Below are 25548 nucleotides of genomic sequence, written 5' to 3'. Positions count from 1 at the left end.
GAAAAGCGGGTTAGATTTTCTTTATATATTGTTGTTAGAATATGGACTGCATTGCTGTAAATTCCTGCTGAAACTGGTTTGATCATTGTTAAAGAGGGTTTGAGAGAAATATTATTCTTCATAAATGGCACAACACTAGCTGGCTGAAGTGAGGAATTAACAGTGGCAGACACAATGGGCAGTATGGCCATTCCCCGTGCTTAAATGTCAGTGGATATTTGCACCAAGTCTCAAAGAAGATTTTATAAAATTCAACCTATTTTTCTAATCAATCTGTTCAAAAATGTGGTTATACACCTCTTCATGTGGGAATTAAATCCAGGCCTCCCAGTCGAGGGATAGGGGTACAACTACATGCACCAGGAAAGCCCCAAAATCACCAGGATTTGAACACGTCTTTTGATTATTAAACTAGTGATAACATTTCTAGGCCATTGCTTCCCATAAAAAAACATACTTTCTAATCAACTGATTCAGAAATATGATGACAAACCTCTGGAACTGATAGGATTTGTCCAGAGGTAGGGATGTTATCACTGTGCGATAAGATCCCTCTTAAATAAAGTAGATTTATGTTGCATTTGGTCTTAACTTGCCAGTATCACTGCAGTAACTTCAGTTCTTCAGATTCAGTATAGGGTTAATTGTACAGGTTTTTACGCTATAGCATAAGTTTTGTCAATGCAGATTCACAGTAACGCGATTGATGAATTGGGAACGTTTCTAAAATACAAACTTTTAAAATGTTAGTTAGTTGTAATGCAGTTACATCGCCAACACTTCATGTGCACTTTCTACTGTGCAATTTTTTTCTATAACACGGGCTTGTACAAGACGCAACCATCGCATTGTAAATGCCTCTGGCAACATCCCTGAAAACCAGCATTAATCTATAGGTAATGCTAAATACAGTCAAGTGCAAGCTAAACTGTGTTTCACTGAATCTGTTGTCTGCTTTTGTCCCTATTTTTCACTTTCTTATTTTGGTATTTTTCTGGTAGAAGCATTTACTCTGTTTCAACTTCCTCGGTAGGTGCTCTCTTTGCCTTTGAAATGTTGTGCAATATGCTGGGAAAACTCTTCGAACCGTACGTAGTACACATACTCCCTCACTTGCTCTTATGTTTTGGGGATGGAAACCAGTATGTCCGAGAGGTCAGTGCACATTGTATTCATGTCTACACTATATGAAAGTGACTTTCTGTAAATTGTCAATTTTTATGCATAGCTCGTGTCATTAAATGTCCAAAATACAGACCTAATTTGAGGCACTTTTATGAACTACGTAAAGGTTACAGATAAAACAACAACCGTTTTCTCTATAGAAAAGTGGTATAACTTGATTCTACTGTTGCTTTACTTTGCAGCTTTCAAAGTTATTAATATCCATGTCTGCAACTTATTTTCTCTACAGGCATCTGATGACACTGCAAAGGCAGTCATGCGTAACCTCAGTGCCCATGGTGTGAAGCTTGTATTGCCTTCACTGCTGGTTGCTCTAGAAGAGGAATCTTGGAGAACTAAAGCAGGTATTTGGCCAAACATTAAGGGGCTGCTTTAATTCTATTGGCTTGCCATGAACTGGACTGATGATCTGCTAAAGTTGTCCAGGATACGCATCAATCTTGGAGCCACCTGATGTCATTTGGCCCCTACTTGCAATTTTAACCTGGCTGTCTGGCTGGATTTTCAGCTGAAATGGTGCGGAAGAGAATTCGAGATAGAAGTCGTCCAAACAGTTAGGTTATCTTTTTACTTTCCCTGTGGAAGCAGGAGCATTAGGAATGTTCTTGACTCTCTAAGGAACTCTTGGGTCTCCCTACACTCCTATCCATTCCTAATTATGAAGTGGCTCCAACAGCCGACAGAGGACAGCCAGCGTGATGTACAGTTTGATCCATAGCATCTGCACTGCATGGGAAGCAGGCTGTTAGGCCCATTGTATCCCCGCCAACCATCCAAAGACTTCCCAACCAGACCGACCCCACCCCCACCCTCTTCCTGTAACCCTCAGTTTTCCATGGCTAATCCACCTACCCTGCGCATCCTTGGACACTGGGCATCAGCATGGCCAGTCCACCTAACCTGCACATCTCTGACTGTTGGAGGAACCCTGAGCACTCGGTGAAAACCCACACAAACACTGGGAGAATGTGCAAATTCTACGCAGACAGTTGCCCGAGGGTGGAGTTGAATCAAGGTCCCTGGCGCTGTGAGGCAGCAGTGATAACTACTGAGCCACCGTGCCACCCATTTCTCTGCTATTTCCTACTGTCTTGTAACTCTAAACTGATTAGAAATTAAAATTGACTAATTTCTGGATGCGTTTCTAATGTTTAAGAATGTCACAATCTCCCAAAACCCACCTAAATTATTGGAGTCTAAGAAGATATTCCTATCTTAATTTCCTAGTGCACCAGAAGGTATCTGTATCTGAGATGAATAACATACTTGTTCTGTTTGAGCTTGTATGGCTTTGGTAGCTGGACAAATTTTTGCTAAGATGCACCCTTGAACTGTCTGTTTCTGTACCTTTAGGTTCTGTGGAATTACTGGGTGCTATGGCATACTGTGCTCCCAAGCAGCTGTCATCCTGCCTGCCGAGCATCGTGCCCAAGCTGACTGAAGTGCTGACTGACTCTCATGTGAAGGTGCAGAAGGCAGGACAACAAGCCCTGCGGCAGATTGGTTCAGTCATCAGAAACCCTGAGATCCTGGGTGAGTATGCTGTGCAGGGCATTGAATGTAGAAAATTGATGACCCATGTCAATCATCATCTACTAGGCGTCAGGTTATAGACTGCAAACTTTGTTCTAACCAACACACTCAATAAACCAGCAAAAACTATACACCTCAAATACTGGGTGTCTACCTCAGATACTGTAGGTTTATTGTCTTATTGCTATCTCCACAATATCCACGTAGTCAGTTGAGGGTGCAAATGAGAAGGCTCTCTGCCCATAGGTTTTTTTTAAGGTAAAGTTGCATTATTGTTTACATGATTTATGCTGTAAATAAAGCATAACAGTGATGTAAATACCCCTTGCATTACATTAATGTGTGTTTTTAACATTTCATTCTGTGGATCTTTTGATCAGCCAGTACACTCCTGGTCCCACAGGTGCTGGTTAATAAAAAGTTTACTGTATTTCTTAAATTATATACCTTATTCCCTACAGAACATTTTCTCATGCATAGTGCAAAATAAATTTGTTTAAAAAAAGACAGAACTACATCCTATCTAGAATAATTTGGGGCATTATGCATTGTTGGTGTTATCTTGGGAAAGTCATGTCATCCCTTTGCACTGCTTAACTGGGCTAATTTGGAATACACCTTATTTTGTGATTATTTTCCCCCTTCCACTTTCGGCAATACATTTGGGCAATCTTTCTTTTTACACAAAGCATAGAATGAAGTGGAATCATAGAAAAGGTTGATAAAGATAAGCTATGTGCACTGGTTAGGGATTCTGGAATTAGGGGACATAGTCTGAGAATAAGAGCCAGACCATTCCGGAGAGATGTTAGGAAGCACAAAGGGTGGCAGTTGGTTGGAACTCTCTTCCACTAATGGCAGTAGATGCTGGATCAGTTAGTAATTTTAAATCAGAGACAGATAAATTGTGTCTAAGCAAAGATATTAATGGATATCGGCCAAAGGGCAGGTGTATGGAGTTAGGCCACAAATCACTGAATGGCAGAACAGGCTTGAGAGGCTGAATGTAAAAAGTGAGGTCTGCAGATGCTGGAGATCAGAGCTGAAAATGTGTTGCTGGTTAAAGCGCAGCAGGTCAGGCAGCATCCAAGGAACAGGAAATTCGACGTTTCGGGCATAAGCCCTTCATCAGGAATGAAGGGCTTATACCCGAAACGTCGAATTTCCTGTTCCTTGGATGCTGCCTGACCTGCTGCACTTTAACCAGCAACACATTTTCGGCTTGAGAGGCTGAATGGCCTACTCCTATTCCTATGCATTCACAGGGTAGAAGGAGGCCATTCTCCCCATCCAGTCTGACCAGCCCACAGAGTTATCTTTTCCCACCTTACAGCTGTTGGTCTTGTTTGCAGTTCCAGGCACCTTTTAAATATGATGAGAGTTTCTGTCTCTCCCACCCTTTCAGGGAATGGGTTCCAGACCCCTACCACAGTGTGGTTTTAAAAAAAACTCTATTTCTTCTACCTGTTACTCAACATTTATATATTTGGGTGGAGGGTGAAATCAAAAAGAAATTTAGAAAAACAAAGCCTGGCAAGCAAAATCAAAGAGAGAATCAAAAGAAGTTTTATTCGCGTATCAGGATAAGAGTAAGGAAAGAATGATGCTCATAAAATACCAAAACAGGTAAGCTACATCTGGAGGCAGATGTCGTTCTTTGTTGACGCTTCTCTGTCTCTGCAAAAGAGAGCTAATACAAACGTTTTAATTATCATGGAAAACTAAATTATTGGATATGCTAATTGTTGGCGAAGAGTGAGTATCGGGGGAGTAAGCACCGTTGAAAGTGTATTAACCAGCAAGGCCAGGTGCAGTGTATCTCAGATTGCGGAGAAAGCACAGGAAGGAAGCAGTGCAAAGTCTGGTCATCATTTTTCAATTCTGACAGAGTACAGATGCAATGCTGAGTAACTGGAGGGCTGCTCGTGTTGTATCCATGTTTAAAAAAGGAGTGAGTAACCTGTTGTGGTTCTGCTCGCTGAGCTGGGAATTTGTGTTGCAAACGTTTCGTCCTCTGTCAATGTGACATCCTCAGTGCTTGGGAGCCTCCTGTGAAGCGCTGCTGTGATGTTTCCTCCGGCATTTATAGTGACTTGTCTCTGCCGCTTCCGGTTGTCAGTTTTAGCTGTCCGCTGCTGTGGCCGGTATATTGGGTCCAGGTCGATGTGTTTGTTGATAGAATCTGTTGATTGTTGATAGAACACAATCAACAAACACATCGACCTGGACCCAATATACCGGCCACTGCAGCGGACAGCTGGAACTGACAAACGGAAGCAGCAGAGACAAATCACTATGAATGCCGGAGGAAACATCACAGAAGCGCTTCACAGGAGGCTCCCAAGCACTGAGGATGTCACCTAGACAGGGGACGAAACGTTTGCAACACAAATTCCCAGCTCGGCGAACAGAACCACAACAACGAGCACCCGAGCTACAAATCTTCTCCCAAACAGTGAGTAACCTATTAATGACAGGCCAACCAGTTTAACCTCAGAACAAATTATTGGAACCAATTTTGTAAACAACGTCAACTGTCGCTTACGAAACATGGAGAGTAGTCAGCGAAGACCTATTAAGGAAAGATCATGCTTGAACTAAGTGACTGATTAGATTGAATATTGGAGGAAGTAACAGGGAGGATTAGTCAGGGTAGTGCAATTGGCGTGGTCCACACAGATTTTAGCAAGGCCCATGGGAACATAGCAAGCTAGAACCAAAATTGCCCAATGATAGGAAACAAGAGGCAATTGTTGTTAGCTTTTGCAATTGGTAAATTTGCCAGAGGGTTCAGTGCCACGTTCCCCGCTTTGTGAAATGTATATTAACAATTTGGATGTAAAAGTAGAGAGTGGTGATGAAAAGAATTTGCAGACGACACAAAAGTTGGCCGTGTGGTTTATAGTGAAGAGGTTAGGTGTAGACTGCAGGAAGGAATCACGGGTCTGGTCAGGTAAGCATAGAAGTGGTACATGAAATTCTACCTAGAGAAGTGAGGTGATGCTTTAGGGGAGGTCAAACAAGGCAGAAAAATAGACAATGAATAGGAGAATGTTGGGAGGGGTAGAGGAAATAAGGATCCTTGGAGTGAATATTCACCGACCCCTGAAGGCAGCAGGGCTGGTCAATAAGGTGGTTGAGAAAGCATTTGAAATCCTTTCTTTTAAGAGTATAGAATATAAAAGTAAAGAGCGTTTGTTGCTACTGTACAAATCATTAGATAGGCCACATTTTGAGGACTCTGCAGTTCTGGTCATCTCACTGCAGAAAGGATGTAATTGCATTGGAAAGGGGATTTAAGAAGTTGTTTGTCAGGCCTGGAAAAAGGCAGCTGAGAGGAAAATTTCGATAAGCTGTGGTATTCTCCTTGTAACAAAGAAGATTGAATGATGGTCTGATTCAGATGTGAAGGCATTTGGTTTAGGGGCCTGGATGGGTAGGGCATATTTATCTACACAAAGATGAGACTAGAGGCCAGATTTAAAATAGTTGATTGAAATATGACAGAGAGATGATGCAAAATGGTTTCACTCAGAAAGTGACTGACAGGGTAGTTGAGGCAGAAACCCTGGACCTATTTAAAAGGTGTCTGGATATGCACCTCAAGTGCTGAACCATGCAAAACTATGGACCAAATGTTGGAAAGTGGGATTAGACCGGGGAGGTATTTGTCATTTGGTGTAGAGTATGATGGGTTGAAAAGTGTGGCTCTGGAAAAGCACAGGTCAGGCAGCATTCAAGAAGCAGGAGAATTGATGTTTCAGGCATAAGCCCTTCATCAAGAATGTGGAATGGGAAGGAGGCTGAGAGATATATAGGTGTTGGGGGTGGAGCTGAGGGGAAGATAGGTGGGAAGGCAATAGGTGGATGCAGATTGGAGGTAATTGTGATAGGTCGGTGGGGAGGGTGGAGTGGATAGGTGGGAAGGAAGGTGAATATGTAGGACAGGTCAAGAGGGCGGTGCCAAATTGGAGGGCTGGATCTAGGATGAGGTGGGGGCTGGTGAGATTTGGAAACTGGTGAAGGGTCCCAAAGCGGAAGGTGAGGTGTTCTTCCTCCACTGGTATGTGGCTTTGGTTTGGTGTGTAGGAGGCCCAGGATTTTTATGCACTTGTGGGAGTGAGAGTTCAGGCAGTTGAAGTGGTTGGCTACACGGAGGTGGGGATGTTCTGTGCATGCAGACCAGAGATATTCCCTGAACTGCTCTGCAAGTTGATGCACGGTCTCGCCAATGTAGAGGCGACAACGTCAAGAGCAGTGGGCACAGTAGATGAGGTGGATGGATGTGCAACAAAATCTCTGCTGGATTTGAAATGACCCTTTCAGGCCTTGGACGGAGGTTAGAGGCGAGGTGAAGGCACAGGTTTTACAACTCATGCAGCTACAGGGGAAGGTGGAGGGTGGTTTGGTGGGGGGTTTGGACCTAACAGGGGAATTGTGGAGGGAATGGTCTCTGCAGACTGCCAATAGGTTAGGGAGGGAAACCTATCTTTGGTGCTGGGGGTCTGACTGTAGGTGGCGAAAGCGGCAAATGCGCTGTATCTGGAGATTCGTGTGGTGGAAAGTGAGGACTGATAGAAGCAAGGGGCTTCTATCCTTGTTGCGGTTAGAGAGCGGAGGTGCGGGAAGTGGAAGAGATGCATTGATCACGGAGGGCATTGTTGATCACATGGGAGGGGAAGTTGTGGTCCTTGAAACAGGAGGACAGCTGGGTTGGGATTGTTCCTCCTGCAAGCAGGTCCAGCAGAGGTAGAGGAATTGGGAGTAAGGGATTGCATTTTTACAGGATGAGGGGTGAGGGAAGGTGTAGTCAAGGTAGCTGTGGGAGTCAGTGGATTTGAAAACAGAAAGAACTGTGGATGCTGTAAAGGGCTGTGTCTCAAAGAGTTGAGTGTTAAATCCGTTGGATAAACAGAAACTGCACTTAGTTTCCACAAGCAAGATTATATCTATTAAACATGAACAAAAACAAAGTACTGTCAATGCTGGAGATCTAAACTTAGCAGCATTCGGGAAGAGAGAAATTAAGTTACTATTTCACAATTGTGACCTTTCATCCTGCCTTTTGGTAGGTCACTGACCTGAAAGATCAAACTCTTTCCCTGGTGGGTGCTGGCAGACCTACTGAGTATACCAGCATTTTTTTGTTTAACAATAAGATGATTTTCTGTTTTTGTCTGATAGTTGAGTGGTGCCTGTCCCAAAATACAGTCCTTTGTGTCTGATGTTTTCAATACTAGTGACTATGAACTATATAAAGAGCAACTTAGTTTAACTTTCACATTCTAATGAAAGCAATGCACAGAACTGAAGTATTGTTTTAAATTGTCTATCCAGCAATCACGCCTGTTCTATTGGATGCTCTAACGGACCCATCCAGGCGGACACAGCTGTGCCTTCAGACGCTGCTCGATACCAAATTTGTCCACTTTATTGATGCGCCATCACTGGCTCTGATAATGCCCATTGTACAAAGAGCATTCCAGGATCGATCTACCGATACCCGTAAGATGGCAGCTCAAATTATTGGGAATATGTATTCCCTTACAGACCAGAAGGTAATGCTTGTGATGTTGCAGATGATGAACATGTCCTTCCTCATTCTCCTGTATTATTGAAAATTATTTAATTTCAATTAATTACAGCACAATAGACATGTGTGATCCAGTGGCTAGGTCAGATATATACTTGGAGCTGCAAGATAGATTTTAACCTGTTAACCCAAATCAAATCACAGCCATCACATGCCATGAAGGGAGAGACATTGTTAATTGCCAAGGTTAACGAATAAGTGAAATGAGGTTTATTATCACATCAGAATTGTTGACTTCTTCCCATTGATATGATTCCAGGATCTTGCACCATATCTGCCCAGTGTGATGCCTGGATTGAAGTTATCTCTGCTAGACCCTGTTCCGGAGGTAAGAATATTTACTGTCTCCAGTTAACCTAACCCTGGCTATGTTTAGAGACCTGGAGCAATTTCAGACTAGCAGTTAAAAATATTGTTTGTGACGAATAGAAGCATTAGCAACTGAGGATTTGATCTGTCTTGGCTCATGGCTGACAGCTTGGACTACTTTGAAGCCGTCCAATACTTGGAGCTGCTCTGTGGCTGACCCTGACCCATCAGTCTGATGCTGGGCCATGATATGTTATAGTTGCTTCAACTAAACCTGTATACTTTTTTCAATTCGCAAGCACTAATGCTGTTGGATCAACACAAACTTGAAATATTTTATTTAGTGCTCAAGTTTATGCAATTCTGTCATGTGACAGGTTCGTACAGTATCAGCAAAGGCTCTGGGGGCAATGGTGAAAGGAATGGGCGAGTCGTGTTTTGATGATCTGCTACCTTGGCTTATGGAGATGCTGGCTTCAGAGCAGAGTTCAGTTGATCGATCTGGCGCTGCACAAGGTGAGGAGGCCAGAACTTCCAAAAGAGGAAGTTCTTATAGTAGCTGATTAACTGGAGACCATATTTCAGCCACATGCACAAAGGCAAGACTGCAGTAGTTTTCTTGACACCAGACAAGGAAACACTTAATTGCGAATAATTTCTTTCCAACTTTAATTGTGTTCAATGTTATAAGAACTTAGTTTCAGAAAAGCTCAATTTTAAAGAACAGAAACTTTAAAAAGTTTATTTTATCGAACAGAACGGTTTGTTCTGCTTGTTTGGTGCCTGTGGCCAAGAGGTTGTCTTTAGGCCATTGTGACATCCTCCTGAAGTTGACTTTCAGCACCTGCTGTTTTTCTCAGCTTTTCACTATTCTTTCTCCCTCACTATTCCTCCCTCGCCACCCCTTCCCCATTTATCTAAGTTATCAGGTAATTTTCTGTTAAATTGTCATCATGAAGTTTGTCTCCAATTAGGAACTGAGCAGAATTTGACTTTAACTTGCATCAATCCTGCTTTTTGCTCATGAGTTATTCCATATTTTATCTGAAAAGATTTATCAAATGTTTGAGCTATGATTTGGTGGTCAGCACTGGTTCAATCTGCTTTATCAATTAATCAAAGCTTATGCTGGCAGTTGACAATCCATCTGCATTTTTTGTTCTTGACATAAAATACAATCAGCATCTGGTTTCAAACCCTACAAGTACTTAGCTGGATCCTCTCCCACATGTTTTCTCTGGAAGAGCACAGGTGATGTTGATATATCTACCCTGCACATTCAGTCTGCTTTCTTTTCATGCATGACCCAATGGTTTTGCTAAACAATTCTTGACATACAGCAATGGCTAGAGGCTAGAAGTTCTCTGCACACCTCTCACTCGACACCACAATGTTGTCATGCATGAATCCTTGAGCATTGTTGATACAAGACTCTTCCTTATGGATGTAACATACAAAGTAGATGCTGGAGTGGCCTGTAAAGCTTCATGAAGCTGCTCTGTCCCTCTGTAAGGTCATGATTGATCCTTGACTTCAATTCCACATTGCTGTCCGATACCTATTTCCATAGATTTTTGGAATCTAGGAGAATCGATTGATATCAGCTTTGAATTTGCTCATTGACTGAGCATCTACTGCCTTTGGTAGAAAACTTAAAATATTCATGACCTGCTGATTCAATAACTGTATTATCACTGTCATAAATGAACAACGCTTTATCATGGGAGTTAGTTCTAGACTCATAACCAGGGAAACCCCTCATTATCTAGCCCGAGATAAAATTGAGAATGTGATATCAGAATTAAGGCTTCAGTGCAGAAGTGTTCATCCCTGCATCGTTGTCCAGGAACAGTGTTCCATTTTGAGTTTCAGTCATGTGAGAATCAAACATTTACATTGCCGAAGGAAGATCACACTAACTTCGGGAAATTTAACATTCAACTTGTCAATGTGATTGGTGAATTTTCACAAACTTTCATACTCTTTTTAACATATTGTTGGAACTATAGATACAATTTAAAATCCTCTGATAAAACTGCACAAAATTCTGTTGTTCTGTCAAAGGCAAAGCCATCAAGTTTTTAATACCTTTCTTTTGCATTTCAGGCCTGGCTGAAGTAATGGCTGGACTCGGAGTTGAAAAGCTGGAAAAACTCATGCCAGATATTGTGGCCACTGCCAGCAAGGTGGAGATTGCCCCACACGTCCGTGACGGTTACATGATGATGTTCATCTACCTGCCTGTGACCTTTGGAAATAAGTTCACAGCATATGTAGGACCCATCATACCTTGCATTCTGAAGGTAAAATGCCAGTTCTAAATTGGTGAAACAGTTGCCATCCCTTGTTCTCTCTGTATTTTAGATTAGATTAGATTACTTACAGTGTGGAAACAGGCCCTTCGGCCCAACAAGTCCACACCGACCCTCTGAAGAGTAACCCACCCCCCTACATTTACCCCTTCACCTAACACTACGGGCAATTTAGCATGGCCAATTCACCTAACCTGCACATCTTTGGATTGTGGGAGGAAACCCACACTGACATGGTACTTATCCCAGGTAAGTATCTTACCTGTATCCAAAAATCAATTACCTTCACTGGAGGAAATGTGTAAAACTTATTTAGCCCACCAGGTCAATACTTGGAGATTTAAAAGCACTGCTGTTTTCAGGCAAATTCTGGACTTTAAGCAGCATCAATCATGGGTTGCATTCAACTATGGGAGGAAGTTGGAAAATGGAAATATTGAAAAAGCTGGTTTTGCCATCCATCATACATGGTCCTCAGGCTTGTTAATATATATCAGTTTGCAATGAGGGCTGCATTGGTTTACATGGGAGAAAGAGGTGAAGTGATTGAATTGATTAAGGCTTTGTCCTAAGATTATTTTTTTGACTTAAATCCATACTTGTGAGGGAGGCAGATGAATGCAGCCTACCTACATCGTCTGTTAGCAAATGATGCATGAGTATCAGTAATGACTATAGGAGAACTATTGCACATCCAAACCAGCCTTCCCTTCACTTGTGGGTGAATATTTGAGTGAGCATGCAGTTAGATTTTAATACTTCAGTAAGAACTATGACTGAAGAGAAATGTCCTTCATTGTGGTGTATTTCTTTATAAGTCCATAATGTGGTTGGGTGTTCCTTTATTGAGGTCAATTATTTCAGCCATGATTGTTGTAACTTAAATAGCTTGACATTTTAATCTAAAACTTGCCTCTTGCATAGACAGCACAGATTAATTTGATCTAAAGTGAGAAAACACTATTTTCACATTTTACAAAAAAAAAGTTTTTGAAGTTACTGAATGGGTGCTTTTTAATACTCAAAGACCAGTGGGTTGGGCTGACTAAGATGTTCAACTTGCTTCGCAGTGTTCAGGTGTTTAGTTTTCACATTTTTCATGACCTCGACCTGTTGATTTTGAGTGTTTAAAAATTCACATTTTGAGTTTTTTTTGCCCTCTTTAGGTAACTTCAAAAGGTAATTGTCTTCACATTTTAAGCTGTGCTTTTACAAAAAAAAAACTTCTCATTTTAGCAGATATTAACCTGTGCTGAAGAGAGATAAGGACCACTTCAGGGAGAAAGTTGATGTTTACACCCTCACTTGTTGGACAGCAGTGCTTCCAAATTGATTCAGTGTTACATTGCAAAGTGGTGCAGATCTTCTGTGTGCTGAAGATCTCAGTTATGATCCTGTCTCTCGGTTGTCGTGTATATTTAAAAAAAAACAAAAGGAGTGATGTCATTGTCCAGCCCAGCATTCCTCTCTCCTTCAACAGATTAAGTGGGCACTTGTCTCATCACGGGTCTGTGGGGTTTCTCGTAATTAAAGTCACTGCTACGTTTGAGGAGTCCATGCACTTCAGTGTAATTCCTTATAAAAAATTTTGAATTGTCTGTGGGAGATGGTATGGTATCACAGAGGGGAGCAGCTCTACTCCATACATAAGAGTTCATGCATTACCTTGTCGTCAGTGATCCTGCACAATCGGAGAACCTGTTGCATGAGCACTTCCTTAGTTTTGCCAAGAAGTTGAAACCCATTCCTGCTGAAGTGTAAAAGTGATTACGTTGAGATCAAATGTCAGGCACAGACGACAGCATGAATGTGTCAGCAGGGCGATAATGACAGTGACGTCCTATATATTTTTAACGAATGTGAATTGCTTTGTATAGGCTCTTGCTGATGAGAACGAATTTGTTCGTGATACCGCCCTGCGTGCTGGACAGCGAATTATAAGCATGTATGCAGAGACTGCCATAGCACTGCTGCTCCCAGAGCTGGAGCAGGGATTGTTTGATGATAACTGGCGGATCAGGTATTAAGGACTTAGTACTTAATTAGCACTTATGTTAGAGTTTATTGTAACTATTAATTTCAAATCATATTTTCTATACAGGAAATACATATTTCACTATGTTTTGAAAATGGAGAGGAGTAGCCATGATTCTTGTGTATGGCTTGCACGTGACAATTTAAAGGTGAACAAGTTTACACATTGGGAAGTTATGAATAAATGCCCTGTGCATTTCTCATTTAATAATGACAATAGGTTTCCAGTGCCATAACTGTTTCTGGGAATTTATGGACAGAAAGTGACCATTCAGCCCCTTGACTTTACTCTATTCACCAGTTAAATCATGGCTTATCTGTACCTTAAGAACTGTTTATTCACCTTGTGTACACATCATTTGATACCCTTATCAAACAAAAATCTGTCCCATTCTGGGCCTTGAGAGCTCCATTTGTCCTATAATCCAGAGGAGAGTTTTTTTTGAGATTTCTGTTGTCCTATGTGGTTTCACTCTTGACTAACCAGCTCTAGTTTTAAGATCGTGTCCCATTTTTCTAGATTCCTTCACCAGAAAGTATGACTTTTCCTGACGTACACTTGACTTTTATTTTGATATTTCAAATGCCTGGACGTCAATCAAAGAAATAAGCTGCTTATGTGCCTTGCCATTATAACTTAATCCTTTAAGCCCCAACATCTCATGTGCACCGCCAAAGGTCACGACTTTGACGTGTGCTGTCCAAGTTTGAATACAGTGCTGAGATGCAGATGAGATCTGACACTTGAAGCCTCCCTTTTGCATTCCAGCTCCGGCCAGTTAGTGGCCTAAAAGTAACCTTGCACTTTTCACCTGACATTCTCACTCTTGGTGCACAGATTTGAAAGGGCATGTTCACAGATTTGTGAACATTATTTATTCATTATAGAAATACAAACAATACTCATCATCCAGTGGGAAGAGGAAAAATGATAATTGAGTTATCCATTTAAGAGTTCCTCCCATGGGTTCCATTTGCGAACTTCATTAAGTTGAACTGAAAATAAGAAATGCTGACAGCTCGAATGAAGAATCATCTAGACTCAAAATGTTAGCTTGCTTTCTCTCCATGGATACTGCCTGACCTGCTGTGATGTCCAGCATTTTTTATTTTCAGTACAGATTCCAGCATCTGTATAGTTTGCTACTACTCTAAAAGCTATCAACACAGCCAAGGAAAAGACTTTGCTGATTTTGTATCTGAAGTTGGGTTGATCAGGCCTCTTCTCCTTGTGTGATATAGGTAGGCCGTTAGTTTGATAGGTGCAGATCACTGTATCTGATAAGACTTGATACCCTCTCTTGTAAAGATTCAACTGTTTGAAACTTCTGTGGTTGCTTTAGTGTATTCCAGCATTGGGGTAAGCCTATTAAAACCAGCATAGGAGCAATTGTCATCATTAATTTGTGCTGTGGCTGATAGGTCAAAACTGTCACCACTAATTTACTTTGCTATTCTCCTACTTGGCAAGGAGAAGGGACTATCACCCAGCTGCAATTCAAACTCCGGAACTAGAAGCCTCAAGCCAATATGCAAATTGTGCAATGCTTTTGAAATGTAACATTGCTGCAGGAATGTAGGCAGTCAAAATCTGATTGCCTCCCATCTCCTCCTGCGTAGGCTTTGGAGGACATCTGTGACTGAAGAGCACATCGAAGAACACAGACACTTTGAAATTGTCTCTCCAGTGTTGAGATTGGAGTCAGCACCTGTTCAATACTGCCTTGATTCATTTGTATTACAAGGAAATATGTTAACCTTCCTACTTTTGGTATAGTTCTTTTCAACCACTGAATATGTTCCATCTGTTCTAACCCTTTGGTTATGTCAGATTTGGATCATGTGCAATTTCTCTTGTTTCCTAATGCATCACCGATATCTGTTTCTTTAACAATGTTGAGAGCTTGTTTTTGGAACAGGATTTTTGTAAACCCTGGGGAAAGCCCATGTGCTTGTTTGGCCCCAGTTTTCTTCTCTATCTCCACCATTTCCTTGTTATTTCTGTTTTTTTGTGGTGAAGACTGAATTGTGTTAAACAAATTAGTAATATAAGGTGTTTTATTCTCCTTTGGTTTGGTTTTTAGGTTCAGTTCAGTCCAACTGCTGGGAGACTTGCTTTTCCACGTTTCAGGAGTGACTGGCAAAATGACAACAGAGACTGCCTCAGAAGATGACAACTTTGGCACTGCGCAGTCCAATAAGGTGAGGGCTTGAAATTGGCACAGCTGCTGTTTGATAAATGTCCAACATCTTCCATTAATGCGATTGAACGTACGTTAGCTCAGAATATGAACCTCTGTTTACTGACCATTCAGTGTCAATCCTTGCAATATAAAGTTGGTTTAGACCCATTCAATATGTCCTAGACCTTTGGAATGATTTAACGTGAGGACCTGCTTCAAGGGTCTTGCTGACTTAACAAACCTACTCGGGTATTATCAATTTTATGTACCTGTCCCTTCAATGACATAAAGAAGTAAGCTTATCCATATAACAACTGAACAGGCTGATGCTTCTCTCTCGGGAAAACAGAAGGCTGAGGCATCATTCTATTGAGTGTTACAGTTATGGAGGGATTTGATGTGGTAAGCTTAGCAAATATGTTTCTGCTTATGGGCAGTTTAAAACTAGGATCCACAACTACAGTAAAAGAGAAAAATGCTGGAAAAGCTTGGCAAGTCTGGCAGCATCTGTGAAGAGACCGAGACCAACATTTCAAACCTGATATGTTCTGAAGAAGTCATAACGTACTCAAAGCATTAACTCTGTTTCTCTCTCCACAGATATTGCCAGACCTTTCTCTTTTTAATCCTCAACTATAAGGTTATTTCTAATTGATCTAATAAAAATTTCAGGAGAAATACCTTTTTCCAAAGAGATGTGGAAATGATGAACGTGGAGTTATTGATTCATCTAGCATACACATATGTAAAGGGGACCTACATAAATATATGAAGGACTCTAGAAAATTAAGCTGATGACATTAGAAAAAGGTAGATGAGAGCTAATATGAAGCATAAAAACTGCAGGCCAAGTGGGCAGAATTACCTGTTTCTTTTCAGTTTTGGGTTTGAAATAGAATCTGACCTGGTGATAATACTTTCAGGCTATTATTGGTGCACTTGGTCTTGAGAGGCGAAATCGTGTGCTTGCTGGTCTCTACATGGGTCGTTCTGACACCCAGCTGGTGGTGCGTCAAGCCTCACTACACGTCTGGAAGATTGTTGTTTCAAATACACCACGAACGCTGCGGGAAATCCTGCCAACACTCTTCACTCTGTTACTGGGTTTCTTGGCCAGTACCTGTGCTGACAAGAGGACGGTGAGTTGGAATATTTTGCACTCAAAAGTTAGATTAAACTGGTCAAAGAATGCTGGAGTGAAATCTATAGAAAGATTGATATGTGCTTAATTTCTCTCGTCCAGTTTACTTGAGGGGTAGCCAAATGTGGGTGTATTAATAACCTGCCATCTTCGAATGCTACTTCTATAAGTAATTCCCTCACTCCTTTTATTGGAGAGCAAGGTTTATTTAATTGTTATCAAATTGATTTGCAGAGAAGCACTTTGACACACACACAGTTCAAAATAGCCACAGCATGAAATCATTGTTTACATTTTTAAATTCATTAAAATTAATTAGAATAATTCCTTCTAATGCTTTATTCAAATACATTAGTTGTTTCCTCAGCTGCAATTCTCCATAAAAAGATGGCTCATCACTCTGCTGTTATTGCCATGCCCACAGCACTGTAACCCAGTCAGAACACAAGCATGAACTGAATGGAAAGGATTTAATCATGCCATGACACCAGACTTAACACTAATCCAACTCTGACACCAACAATGAAGCACAAATCACAAACTCTATGTGTGATAAAGCTGCAACACAATAACTTTGAGTCAAACTTCAACCTCTTTCAAATAAATGTGATTTTGTTTGTTTGAAAAATTAGTCTAAATGGAAATATCAGAAAATATCTGTCTCATTAACATGAGGCCACATTAATGAGCTGAAAATGTGTTGCTGGTTAAAGCACAGCAGGTCAGGCAGCATCCAAGGAATAGGAAATTCGACGTTTCGGGCATAAGCCCTTCATCAGGAATGAGCTCTTCACTTTCAGGATAGTTATTGAGCCCAGTGAACAAAGAGAAAATCTTAGTTATCAAGGGAATCTTTGCATTCAGGAGGACTTTGGATAAATAATTTAAGTAATAAAAGAAAGAAAGCAGGATGTATTTACACAACAGTCACAATGTATTTGCACTGTGCGAATGTTTAAAACTTAACAGTCAGGAGAGGCTCTTTTGAGGCTTTTGGAATTTAAGCCCCAAACAAACAATTTAAATAAGGTGGTCACTGAACTGTAGATATTGAGACTTGTAGTGGTGGCTTAGAGAATCTGGAGTCTCTCTTTGAACAAGCCGTAAAGGTTTAATGAATAACAAATATGTCAGCTCTCCAAATGTAAATATCCAAAAAGAGTTTCAATATCTCAATTACATTGTGGACTTTTTTTTGTTTAAATTGTAAGTTTAGGTTTCTGGTTTTTAAGCCAAAATTTTCTGTGTGTCTGAAGTTAACAATTAACTTGTAATTATTTCTGAAGTCATGATGACTTCTTTCAAAACTGTTTGAGGCCAGGCGTTAGAGTGAATGGTTTGTGCACAACTGATGGACGTTTGTTTATTTTAGCTTGTTTTACAATTCGCAAGGTAAATAATAGGTCCTCATGATTGGTGCTTTTATTTCAAGCTTAAGAGAAGCACCAGAAGCTCAGAAATTTGGGGTTCAATTTTGAGTAGACAAGCCCTGGGAATAGAATGACTGGATAGACCCATGCTCCTGAGAAGTGAAGAATATACAGTGAATTAGGTTACTTTGGAGTTAAGAGTTCATGTTTGTCCCAAAGCAGAAACATTAGAATAAAACCTTGAATAGGTTACTTAAAGTTGAGTACATTTAAGCAGGTGACTGATATATCCAGGAAAAAGCTATCTTCAGTTCTCATCTAAAAATTGATGTCAGAAGTGATTAAGCTTGACTGAGGTATTGGATGCAGAGACTCCAGTGCAATCGTTGTATGAGTACTGTACCAGGGGTGCGTTTTGGGCACAATGTGAAAGCTGTTTTGTTTCTCTTCCAATTTTAAAGGTGTGTTTTGAGATTTTGAGATGTATTTCAAGTTCACTGTGTATGTTTAAACATCTTTGAATTTGTATTATAAGTAGAATAGCTTGATTTATTTAATCTTTGTTCTTTTGTTAATGACCTTCTCTTTAATTGTTAAATCAAAATATGCAACACTATATGTTTATATTTCAGCGAGAAACCATTTAGATTATATGATTTGTTCTGATTTTAACTATCGAGCCAGGTTTCTACCTGGAAACTGACTTTCTGGTAATAACGTAACAACATAAACTGAAGATGTATAAGGGCTGATGTTGGGGCTGACTGCGTTAATCCACTAAATACCTGAACTGGTCAATTCTGGTACTGTTCACTACTTCTTTGTTTGTGATGAATAAGCTGGTTTCAACCATGACATAGAGATGATATCATTAGCCTTTGAGCAGATTGGCTGAAAAAAATGAACCAGGATTACAGTTCCTGCTCGCTATCTATTGATTTCTGTCAGAAAGTACATGTTTACACTCATTGAGCGAGGGAGGACCAAGTTCCACACAAACCCCGCCTTCCCTGTTTCCATAACCAAACAGTTTTCTGCAGTACCTCATGTCAGGGCTGACAAATGAATAATTTGACTGCTTGTTGATTGGTTTCCTGACACTAGAAGTGGAACAAGGGAGAAAGAACCAGATAATAGATATCTCAAAATTCAGTATCAGCCAATGGAATGTTGTCTTTTGCGATAGGGGTCTAAATAAGTACCATCCTGGCTGTGTAGTAAGCATTTGAAAGGGTTGGGGAGAGCTTTGAGAGGAAAAGGACCAGAACTAATTGAAAAACCACAAAATCCAAGGGTGGTGATTGAATTATCAAGTGAAGCTATTGACACTAGCTGCAGTTAGCAGTTGGCTTCTCTACTCTTCAATCTGTCAGTGACTGTCTCCACCAGACTGTATCCAGGCTATGATTTTGGCACGAGAAATATTGCAGAATTATAAGATGTTGAGTGAAGATGTCACACTGACGCAAGATTTAAAAAAAAGATTAATGCAATGTGCTACCGAGCAACAAGCAAACATGAGCAAGTACACAAATGAGTCACCATAAGCAGGTGTCATGCTCTTGTACTGCAGCAATGTAACATTGATCATCATCCTTTTTAGCTATTACTCATTTCAGAGTGATAATCTCATTCCAACTTTAAGCACCTCAATAAATTGAAAGGGCATTGGTCCTGCACTGGGTAATTTGTAGACATATGGTGGTATGTTTACTTCTGTATTACATGATTGGTCTTGTCTGATTTAAAAAGTTGTTTAAATAAAGTTACCTGACAGTACAATGGGATCTTGATCAGATGGGCCAATGAGCCAAGGAGTGGCAGATGATGTTTAATTTAGATAAATGTGATATGCTGCATTTTGGAAAGGGAAATCAGGGCAGGACTTACATACTTAATGGTCCTGGAGAGTGCTGCTGAACAAAGAGACCATGGAGTACAAGTTCATAGCTCCTTGAAAGTGGACTCTCCGTGTAATGAAGAAGGCATTTAGTATGCTTTCCTTTATTGGTCAGTGCATTGACCACAGGAGTTGGGAGGTCATGTTGCAGCTGTACAGGAAATTGGTTAGGCTGCTTTTGGAATATTGTGTGGAATTCTGATCTTCCTGCTGTCAGAAGGATGTTGTGAAACTTGAAAGGGTTCAGAAAAGATTTACAGAAATGTTGCCAGGGTTGGAAGGTTTGAGATGTCGGGAGAGGCTGAATAGACTGGGGCTGGAGCATTGGAGGCTGAGGCGTGACCTTATAGAAGTTTATAAAATCATGTGGGGTAGGTGGACAAGGTCTTTTCCCCAGGTTGGGGAGTCCAGAACTAAAAGGTATAGGTCTAGGGTGAGCGGAGGAAGATTTAAAAGGAATCTAAGGGGCAACCTTTTCACGCAGAGGGTGGTGCGTGTATGGAGTAAGCTGCCAGAGGAAGTGGTGGAGGCTGGTACAATTGCAACATTTAAAAGGCATCTGGTGCCTATATGAATACAGGGATGTGAGCCAAGTGCTGGCAAATGGGCCCGAGATTAATTTCGGATATCTGGCCGGCATGGGTCTATTTCTGTGATGTACATATCTGTGACTCTATTTGCCTCTGCGGCTCTCTCTCATCAACCAAAATGTTGAACACATGAAATTGCTAATTGTGTGAGCCAACTCATGTAAACCAGCCTTGACTGCTCTCCAATTTTTTTCCAATGGAAGTTCATCAGTCTGAAATATTTTACAATGTTTCTCTCTCCACTGCTGCCAAACTTGAGTTATTTTTAGCTTTTTCTGTGATTCTCTATTGCCATTCAGAATTTGTTTAGATTAGATTACTTAGTGTGGAAACAGGCCCTTCGGCCCAACAAGTCCACACCGACCCACAACCCACCCATACCCCTACATTTACCCCTTACCTAACACTACGGGCAATTTAGCATGGCCAATTCACCAGACCCACACAACTTTGGACTGTGGGAGGAAACCGGAGGAAACCCACGCAGACACGGGGAGAACGTGCAAACTCCACACAGTCAGTCGCCTGAGGCGGGAACTGAACCCGGGTCTCTGGCGCTGTGAGACAGCAGTGCTAACCACTGTGCCGCCCACATTGTATCTGTGAATAAAATGGCTTCTGATTTGCTCCATGTTAGGTGCAACTGTTGATACATCTCCTGCACATAACCTTACAACCTGTTTCAGTTATGGATGGTATTGGAATCTGAGCAATCAAAAAGGTCCTAAACTGTAGAACATAGTATAATAATTGTCTGTCACAGCTATGAGCCAGTTAAAAGATTAGGTTAATGGCACTGTCCCTGCACATAACTCATTGGTACATCAAATTATTCCAGAAGTCCATGAAACCGAGGCTCAATTACTTGTCTGTTGGCATAGCCTGTGGATGTGCCACTTTGTACTCCATATATTATAGGCTATACATGGATATTTAACCATTCTGAAAAGCACATTATGTTTAAAGTATAAATTTTCTGTCAAATCTGAGACCAAATAGGATTTCCTCCTAACGTTTGATGAACTTTCTCCCTCTAGATTGCTGCAAGGACACTGGGTGATCTTGTGCGAAAGCTGGGAGAAAAGATTTTGCCAGAGATCATTCCAATCCTGGAAGCAGGGCTAAAGTCAGAGAAGAGTGATGAGAGACAGGGAGTCTGTATTGGTCTCAGTGAGATCATGAAGTCAACCAGCAAAGATGCAGTAAGTAACTCATTATACTTGGAAGTTTTGAGCTTGCACAATCCTACTGTGTCACTTTCGTATCCAGAAGCTTCCAGGTTACAGAAGTAGTGTTGACTTTGCAGGTAATCAGTGAATTTTCTGAAGTAACTTGGGAAGGGACATCTAAGGCACATATTTTACACACTAACAGGTACCCTGCTCAATCACACCATCGCCACCTCCCCAGTAAAACCATTGCTGTCTCACCCCCGTCATTCTTCCTGTTTGGTCTCTACTCTCATCTCTCCTCTCCTCTCAAGTGTTGACTTAGATTTGAATGACAATCCATGTAACTATTGACAATAATTGCTGGATATCACAGTAGGTCAGGCAGCAACCGTGGAGAGAGAGTAAGCTAACATTTTGAGTCTAGATGACTCTTCATCAGATATAAGGAAGGGTCATCTACATTCGAAATGTTAACTTGTTCTCTCTCCATGGATGCTGCCTGACCTGCTGTGATTTCCAGCATTTATTATTTTCATAGCAGAGTCCAGTACCTGCAGTAATTTGCTCCATTTAACTATTCATTGTTTAAACTGTTTAAACAGCATTAAATTCTAGCCTGTGGTGTATTCCCAAATTTAATCATTCTACCATCAAAGTCACCAGCCACTATAATTCCTCCCTAAACTACCTCTCTTACTCCTTTTAAGATAAGCTTTAGACTTGACCAAAGAGGATTTAAAGAGATAAGTCCTCATACCTCACTATAACATTTTTGATTGGTCAATTCTACGAAGTTCCTTGTAATATTTTACTAGGTTAAATTTGCTCTAGAAACACAACTGTTTTCATTGGTATAGATATTTTCTAATCAACCTTCTCACCTTCGGGATAGGTGGGATTTGAACCTGGACCACTTAGCTCAGAGGTAAGGACACTACCATTGTGTCTTCAGAACCTTTTTTGTTGGTGTAAGTAAATGAGCATATAATGCTTAATGTATTAAAGAATACTAATTTAACTTCAAATAATGATGAAAAGCTGCTGAAATGCTGGTTTAAATGGTTTTCTATTATTAAGTGAATGCAGTACAAGCAAATTGAAGAGATGAATGCAGAGAGCTGTGTTGGCAAGAGATGGAGTTGAGGGTGTGGAATGTTTCATATGTACTTAGTGGCTAGGCAGTGTGGTGTTAATCCTTTCCGCTTTCACCAACTAACCCTAGCTCTGATTTAATTGTTTGATTCATGCTGATTCAGCCTGTTTCTGCCTCTGATGCTAGGTGCTTGTCTTCTCCGAGTCTCTCGTTCCCACAGTACGGAAGGCCCTCTGTGACCCACTTGAAGAAGTTCGAGAGGCTGCATCCAAGACTTTTGAACAGCTTCACTCAACAATTGGATACCAGGCATTAGATGACATTCTGCCATTCCTGCTGGAACAGCTTGTGAGTGTTTGGAGGAGAGGACGTTAGATTAGAATTTCCTTTTAATATCTCAAACCAAACTCCAAGCATCCTCAAGTCACCCTGACTTCTTGTTTTAAAGATGACAAGATCAGGACAAACTGGGTGGTTGTGAAAATGTTGGGATGAGGTTCTGAGCCTGACGTGTAACCTGTATTAAAGAGTTCATTTTGACTGGTTGGGTTCCCAAACCTAGTCTGCTTCCTTACATTCCATTTACCTAGCTATTTGATCAAATGTTTTTCCTAATGTCTCCTTTTGTTGCTTGGTGTCAGGTTTTGTTTAAAATTGCTGTAAACTGCCTTGGCGGTTTCAGTGTTAAAGGCAGTGGCTCAGTGATTAATGTTGCTGCCCCATAGCATGAGGGACCTGGGTCAATTCCATCCTCTGACAACTGGTATGTGTGGAGTTTGCACATTCTCCCCCTGTCTGCGTGGGTTTCCTCCGGGTGCTCCAGTTTCCTCCCACAATCCAAATATGCAGATCAGGTGGGTTGTCATGTGAAATTTTCCATCGTGTCCAGGGAAGTGTAGATTAGGTTGGTTAGCTGTGGGAAGTGATGGGTTATGGAGATAAGTCTGTAGGAGTGGGTCTGGGTGAGGTGCTCTTCAGAGGGTTGGTGTGTACTCAACGGGCCAAATGAGCTGCTTCCGCACTATAGGGATTTGTATGATGCTATTTAAATGCAAATTATTGTGTGCATTTGTAGTTGGATCATTAACTATCATGTTCTTTGCAGAACAATGAGGAAATGTCAGATTTTGCTCTGGATGGATTGAAGCAAGTGATGGGAGTGAAGAGTCGTGTTGTTCTTCCCTACCTAGTGCCAAAGGTACGTAGCCAGTATATAAATACAGTACAAAACCTAGGCGTTTAACAAGACCACTGCTTTGAGAGTGTACTTTATATTGCTGTGTATTTGGCTATCCAGTGAAAGAAATGACCAAAAGGGACATTCTGTTACAAGATCTTTGACAAATAAAATTTTCTGAATGGAAAATACTAGCTCCATCAGTAACGGGTGGAGAGTAATTTTGGGAATAGCCTCATTACCATATATCATGCAACTTTCCGAGAGTATAAACATAACTACCCTTCTAAAATAAACTGACACATACACACATCAGCAAAAATCAAAAACAAAATGAAAATACTGCAGTGTTAACTTAAAAATGCTTTGGCGAAGTGACGGTTAAACTCTGGGAAAGGGTTAAGTCACCGATTGTCCCCAGGTGATGTTCTGTATCCCAACTTATTCTGCACATACAACTGCTGGCACCAGGGTGCATGCCTGGAGCAAATACACATGAACAAGCACAGAATGAAGAGGAGTAAACCACTTGACCCCTTGAGCCTGTCTTGCTGCTCAATGAAATCATGGCTGATCTGATTACTCCACATTTCCACCAATTCTCAACCTTTTTAAAAAAAAATACATTACAGGTTCATCGCTCCTTGAAAGTGGACTCGCAGGCAGGTAAGATAGTAAAGAAGGCATTTGATATGCTTTCCTTTATTGGTCAGAGTGCTGAATAAAGGAGTTATGCGGTCATGTTGTGGCTGTATAGGACATTGCTTAGGCTATATACTGTTATAGGCTATAAGACACTCACTTTTGGAATATTGCATGCAATTTTGGTCTCCTCACTACCGGAAGGATGATGTGAAACTTGAAAGGGCTCAAAGATTTACAAGGATGTTACCAGGGTTGGAGGATTTGAGCCATAGGGAGAGGCTGAATAAGTTGGGGCTGTTTTCCCTGGAGCGTTGGAGGCTGAAGGGTGACCTTAGAGGTTTATAAAATCATGAGGGGTGTGGATAGGATAAATAGACAAAGTCTCTTCCCTGGGGTGGGAGAGTCCAGAACTAGAGGGCTTAAGTTTAGGGTGAGAGGGGAAAGATATAAAAGGGACCTAAGGGGCAACTTTTTCATGCAGAAGTTGGTGTGTGTATGCTGCCAGAGAAAGTAGTGGAAGCTGGTACAATTACCACATTTAAAATGAGTCTGGATGGGTATGTGAATAGGAAAGGATATGGGCCAAGTGCTGGCAAATGGGACTAGGTTAGGTTTAGGATATCTGGTTGGCATGGGCGAGTTGGACCAAAGGGTCTGTTTCCATGCTGCACATCTCTATGACTCCATGATCTAATTCCCTCTTCCTTAAAAATATTCAAGGAACTACTTCCACTGACTGTCAGGAATACAATGCCAATGCTCCTCACTCTGAGAAAAATATTCTCCTTTATCTCTGTCTTGAATAATCCTTAGCTTTTTCTACAAGTCACCTCATAATGTTGTACATTCCAGCAGATACAAGCCTAACCTGTCCAACCATTCTCAATTCAACAAACTCCCCTTATTCGAGGTGTTGGCCTAGCAGATTGTTTCCAGTACATTTACATCCTTCCTTGAATTAGGAGACCAATACTGTACACAGTATTTCAGATTTGGTCTCACCAATACCTTATATGGCTGAACCAGAACTTCCTTTTTTGCTGTATTCAATTCTGCTGACATTAAACAATGACATTCTGTTAGCTTTCCTAATTACTTTCTGTGCGTGCATAGTAGCCTTTTTTAAGATTCACAAGTTCAGGCACCAGGTGTCTCTGCATCTCAACAATCTGTAATCTCTCACAATTTATACAAAAACATTCCTGTCAAAATGGACAACCTCACATTTTACTACATTATACTCAATTGCCAGGTCTTTACCTACTCACTTTGTCCAAATCTATATACCTTCCTTTTATCATCATCACTACT

At 41.0% G+C, this 25548-nt stretch overlaps 1 protein-coding gene across 1 annotated transcript in view; it reads left to right on the top strand.

The window, feature by feature from the left end:
• The window catches only part of gcn1 (GCN1 activator of EIF2AK4), a 133354-nt gene that overhangs the window by 82377 nt on the left and 25429 nt on the right, over positions 1 to 25548 (top strand). Inside the window, exons 35-47 of the mRNA XM_060843785.1 lie at positions 1034 to 1155; positions 1415 to 1529; positions 2539 to 2718; positions 8056 to 8276; positions 8571 to 8639; positions 8998 to 9136; positions 10727 to 10923; positions 12810 to 12952; positions 15051 to 15168; positions 16073 to 16288; positions 21188 to 21352; positions 22602 to 22763; positions 23521 to 23613. Coding sequence (XP_060699768.1) covers positions 1034 to 1155; positions 1415 to 1529; positions 2539 to 2718; positions 8056 to 8276; positions 8571 to 8639; positions 8998 to 9136; positions 10727 to 10923; positions 12810 to 12952; positions 15051 to 15168; positions 16073 to 16288; positions 21188 to 21352; positions 22602 to 22763; positions 23521 to 23613 — 1940 coding nt within the window. The remainder of the gene's footprint in view (positions 1 to 1033; positions 1156 to 1414; positions 1530 to 2538; positions 2719 to 8055; positions 8277 to 8570; positions 8640 to 8997; positions 9137 to 10726; positions 10924 to 12809; positions 12953 to 15050; positions 15169 to 16072; positions 16289 to 21187; positions 21353 to 22601; positions 22764 to 23520; positions 23614 to 25548) is intronic.

Source organism: Hemiscyllium ocellatum, chromosome 24, assembly GCF_020745735.1.
Source record: "Hemiscyllium ocellatum isolate sHemOce1 chromosome 24, sHemOce1.pat.X.cur, whole genome shotgun sequence".
Taxonomy (NCBI): domain Eukaryota; kingdom Metazoa; phylum Chordata; class Chondrichthyes; order Orectolobiformes; family Hemiscylliidae; genus Hemiscyllium; species Hemiscyllium ocellatum.
Note: the sequence above shows the minus strand (reverse complement) of the source record. Positions and strands in the feature narration are given on the sequence as shown.